The sequence below is a fragment of the Gymnoscopelus microlampas genome (assembly GCF_963454915.1).
Source record: "Gymnoscopelus microlampas genome assembly, contig: SCAFFOLD_60, whole genome shotgun sequence".
NCBI classification, from domain to species: Eukaryota; Metazoa; Chordata; class Actinopteri; order Myctophiformes; family Myctophidae; genus Gymnoscopelus; species Gymnoscopelus microlampas.
The window spans coordinates 120001-125000 of record NW_028155639.1 but is presented as its reverse complement, the minus strand read 5'-3'; the positions used below and the strand labels follow the sequence as shown (position 1 = coordinate 125000).

The window sequence follows — 5000 nt, the reverse complement described above, 5'->3', positions numbered from 1 at the left end:
GATGATGATGATAATATTAATTGTGTGTGTATATTAATGTGTATGTGCATGTATGTGTGTGTCTATGTGTGCAGACGGAGCCTCCGCTGAACACACCGGAGAACAGGGAATATTTGGCAGAAATCATGTTTGAGACTTTCAACATCCCTGGACTCTACATCGCTGTTCAGGTACGATAACACGATAGAATACACATAGACCCTATTAGAGCCTCCAGAAAAACGCCCAAAACCGTAAAAAACGCGAATGTTTCGCCCAAAACCGCAAAAAACTTGAATGTTTCGCCCAAAACCGTAAAAAACTCGAATGTTTCGCCCAAAACCGCAAAAAGCGCGAATGTTTCGCCCAAAACCGTAAAAAACTTGAATGTTTCGCCCAAAACCGCAAAAAACGCGAATGTTTCGCCCAAAACCGCAAAAAAACGTGAATGTTTCGCCCAAAACCGCAAAAAACACGAAAATTTCACCCAAAACCGCAAAAAGCCAAAAACCCAAAAACCCAAAACCCGGCCAATACCGCAAAAAGAATGTACACACGCGCGCATGATGAATTCGGGCGCGCGCGCCCGAATTCATCATGCGCGCGTGTGTACATTATTTTTGCCGCTAAAACCGCAAAATTTTCACCCAAAACTGCAAAAAACGCGAAATTTTCGCCCATAACCGCAAAAAGCGCGAAAGTTTCGCCCAAAACCGCAATAAAGCGAATGTTTCGCCCAAAACCGCAAAAAACGCGAAATTTTCGCCCAAAACCGCAAAAATCCTTGATTATGCGGGCTAAAACTCTTGATTATGCGGGCTAAAACTCTTGATTATGCGGGCTAAAACTCTTGATTATGTGGGCAAAAATCCTTGATTATGCGGGCTAAAACTCTTGATTATGCGGGCTAAAACTCTTGATTATGCGGGCTAAAACTCTTGATTATGCGGGCTAAAACTCTTGATTATGCGGGCTAAAACTCTTGATTATGCGGGCTAAAACTCTTGATTATGCAGGGCTAAAACTCTTGATTATGCGGGCTAAAACTCTTGATTATGCGGGCTAAAACTCTTGATTATGCGGGCTAAAACTCTTGATTATGCGGGCTAAAATCCTTGTTTTTGCGACGAAATATGCGTTTTTTTTTGTAATTTTATGCGGTGAAATTGCGGGAAGTTGCGAAATATGCGGCAATATGCGAAATATGCGATAAGTTGCGAAACATGCGAAATATGTTAAAAGTTGCGAAATATGCGGAAATATGCGATGCGAATCACATATTATGCGATGCAAATTTTCGGCCAAAGTTACCCTCAGAATAGGGATGCTAGGGTTCAAGTGGTTAATGTGAAAACAAACATCTCACACAAAGATTTGGCGGACCCCCTGTAGTAACTCCGAGGACCCCCCTAGGGGTCCCGGACCCCCTGTTGAAGACCTCTGGTATAGACAATTCATCAATGTGGATGGACACATCGTTATCTCTATAGCTAACATTTTGTGCAAAGCCATTTGTTCCTCAAATAGTGAACGAAGCGCCCGGACGAGCAAACTTACATTTATGAATTAAATCCTGACCCGTCTCTCTTTTTGCTCGTGACATGAAAGAAGACCCTTCACAGCTAATAGAGCATTTAAAATGTTTAAAATTCGGTTCAGAATTGAATGAGTACGGCTATGATTTAATAGCGTAAAGCATTGGTTCTCAAAGTGGGGTCCGGGGACCCCCAGGGGTACTCGAGGGGGTTCCAGGGGGTCCCCAGCTAAATGATGGTTAGGAACCAAATGGACCCTTTTGGGTCTGTAACTCTTGAGAGTGTACAAATGGAACCAAATGGACCCTAACGGGTCCATTTGGTTCCACTCAGAGTTAAATTCACATTGATTTTACAATACAAATTGGGGTCCCAGAGAAATAAATGCCATTAAATAGGGGTCTGTAGCCTAATAATGCATGTCAAACTGGGGGGTCCTGGGAAATTAAAATGGTTGAGAATCACTGCTAGAGCCGTAAAGATCTTCTCTTATGGGGGTTCCTTGACATATCTTTTCAAATGGGGGGTCCGTGGGGCTAGTAAAGTGTCAATTTGGGGGTCCTTGACATGAAAAAGTTTGAGAACCACTGGCGTTAAAGTGTCCTCTTTTTGGGAATTCAGAATATAGTCACCGTATTCAGTATATATATATATATTAAACATGATCTTTGTCACAGTAATCTATAGTAGTCCATGCACTGCATTGAGGCATATCATGCACGGAGAGAAATGAACTATCTGCTTTAGAGACAGAAGAAGTGTGCACAATATATTACAATGTGTATTATTATGCTTCATATCAGTGGTCCTCAAACTTTTTCATGTCAAGAACCCCAAATTGACACTTACTAGCCAGACAGGGACCGCATAAGAGAAGATTTTGTACGGCTCTAGCAGTGATTCTCAACCATTTTAATTTCACAGGACCCCCAGTTTGACATGCATTATAGGCTACAGACCCCCATTTAATGGCATTTGTATCACTTGGACCGCAATTTATAATGTAAAATCAATGTCAATGTAACTCTGAGAGTGTACAAATGGAACCAAATGGACCCGTTAGGTCCACTCTCAGAGTTACAGACCCATAAGGGTCCATTTTTGGTGCCTAATCCATCATGTAGCTGGGGACCCCCTGGAACTCCCTCAAGGGCCCCTGGGGGTCCCCGGACCCCACTTTGAGAACCAATGCTTTATATCATAAAATGCAATTGTTGCATCTTTTCAGTTAATTTACACACATGTGGAAGAGGACCACGTATACGCCACAGGAGAAGGGGAAAAACAAAACAAGAAATGACCAAAGTCATAATAAAGCCGCGTGCGGCAGGCTTTTTTGGCCCCAATCTTTTCATAGACCTGATTACTTGTTTTTTGGATTGCTTGTTTCTCTCGCCAAACCTGGCAACATTTAGCGTCGCAGATTAACGCTCTAATGTTTTTTTTATAAGTGGTGGCAACATTTTGTGACACCACACGGGTCTTCCCAACAATAGCTAAGATTGAAGTCAGTGTGAACATGGCCAAATAATAACTTAATAGCCAAACTAGGTCTAATGAAGCACGCTAGCATTTAGGCTAACCCTCCAGCCTGAGGCTCTCTCCCTCTCTCTCTATCTGCTGCAAAGAAGGAGAGGCGGGTGCTGCAAAGCGCCGTCTCCCCATTGGCTTAAAGGGGGGGGGAAGTGTGAAGGACAGCCAGGACAGCCAATGACAAATAGGTGTCAAAGAAGGAGAGGCGGGTGCTGCAAAGGACCGTCTCCCCATTGGCGGGAAGTGTGAAGGACAGCCAGGACAGCCAATGACACTTAGGTGTCACTCGGGTGTCGGACTAGGACTAGTGCTGTCTGTAGAGCCGCTAGCTTTCAGCATGCGGCTAAAAAAAAACGTGTACACGCGATGCGGAAGTCTGGCGCGGAGGAGCTGTGGAGAGCTCCACTCGCCTCCTCCAAGAAGCACATGAACAATTGGACCGCGACTACTTCATCCGTTTAGAAGTCGGAGTGACCGAGTGGGAGTGAGTGAGTGGCCGAGATTTTCGGTATTGGAATTTGGCTCTAGAGGGATGTTGAACAACGACTAGCCCTAACTCTCTCTCTGTCTCTCTCTGTCTGTCTGTCTGTCTGTCTGTCTGTCTGTCTGTCTGTCTGTCTGTCTGTCTCTCTCTCTCTCTCTCTCTCTCTCTCTCTCTCTCTCTCTCTCTCTCTCTCTCTCTCTCTCTCTCTCTCTGTCTCTGTCTCTGTCTCTCTCTTTCTCTCTCTCGTGTCTATGTCTCTCTCTCAGGCGGTGTTAGCATTAGCAGCCTCCTGGACGTCTCGTCAGGTTGGAGACAGAACTCTGACCGGCATCGTCATCGACAGCGGAGACGGAGTCACTCACGCCATACCTGTAGTAAGACACGCACACACACACGCACGCACGCACGCACGCACGCACGCACGCACGCACGCACTCACACACACACACACACACACACACACACACACACACACACACACACACACACACACACACACACACACACACACACGGGGTATCTTTATAACCACAGACTTACAGGTTTTACTGCAATATTGAAGTTGCCAACAACGCCATATTGTAAAGATAGTTTGATGTTCCAGAGATGTGTAGGAATGATGGAAGAATGGATTTGAGTCATCACTCAGTCAGTGAGGTTTCTTGCTTCCAGTTTATTTCATAACACAAACAGAGTATCGACAGCTTTCTATGGAGACCCTGAGGTCCCCACAGTCGGCCCTTCGGCCCTGAATCGCTTACACACACTAGCTTACATTCGGGTCAATATTTATAGCAGTGGTCACACATGAGATCAAAGAAGAGGTACATGTGGGGTGTGTCAGCCCTGTAAGGTGGCTCTCCACATTTGCAACTGTAAAGAGTTAGGAAAGGAACGGTGTCAGCCTTGATCACAAATGCTAATTGTACCCCCACCCGGCCAGGCCCGCAACCACCCACAATACACTCTTCTGTCTGCAGCTTACTTGTGAAGTGAAGTCATCTTACATCTATGTATGTTATATGGAAATATACTACACACACACACACACACACACACACCGTGCTTCAACCTAAAGGACCTTCATTTACGCGCCGTGTACACTAAGAAAACATTATTACAGTTGTGTGTGTGTGTGGGGGGGAGGGGGGGGACGCGACGACATAATAATAATACGCGAGTATGGACTAGTATTATATAATATTATATAATATATAATATTGTAATATTATTAGCGGTGCCAGCCGCTCTACATTTGACTCTGTCTGTGTGTCCGTCCGTCCGTCCGTATGTTTGAACACGGCAAAGAAGCAACACATGCGCCACTTCAACACACACACACACACACACACACACACACACACACACACACACACACACACACACACACACACTTGGCGTCCGTATGTCCGTCCGTATGTTATGTCCGTCCGTTTGAGCACGGCATTTAAACAGCTATAACTCCAGTT

The 5000-nt window shown here is 45.1% G+C and overlaps 1 protein-coding gene across 1 annotated transcript in view; it reads left to right on the top strand.

Moving 5' to 3' along the window:
• The window catches only part of LOC311041340 (actin-related protein 3-A-like), a 22720-nt gene that overhangs the window by 8557 nt on the left and 9163 nt on the right, over nt 1-5000 (top strand). Inside the window, exons 5-6 of the mRNA XM_084086249.1 lie at nt 75-170; nt 3798-3905. Of these exons, the coding sequence (XP_083942375.1) occupies nt 75-170; nt 3798-3905 (204 nt within the window). The remainder of the gene's footprint in view (nt 1-74; nt 171-3797; nt 3906-5000) is intronic.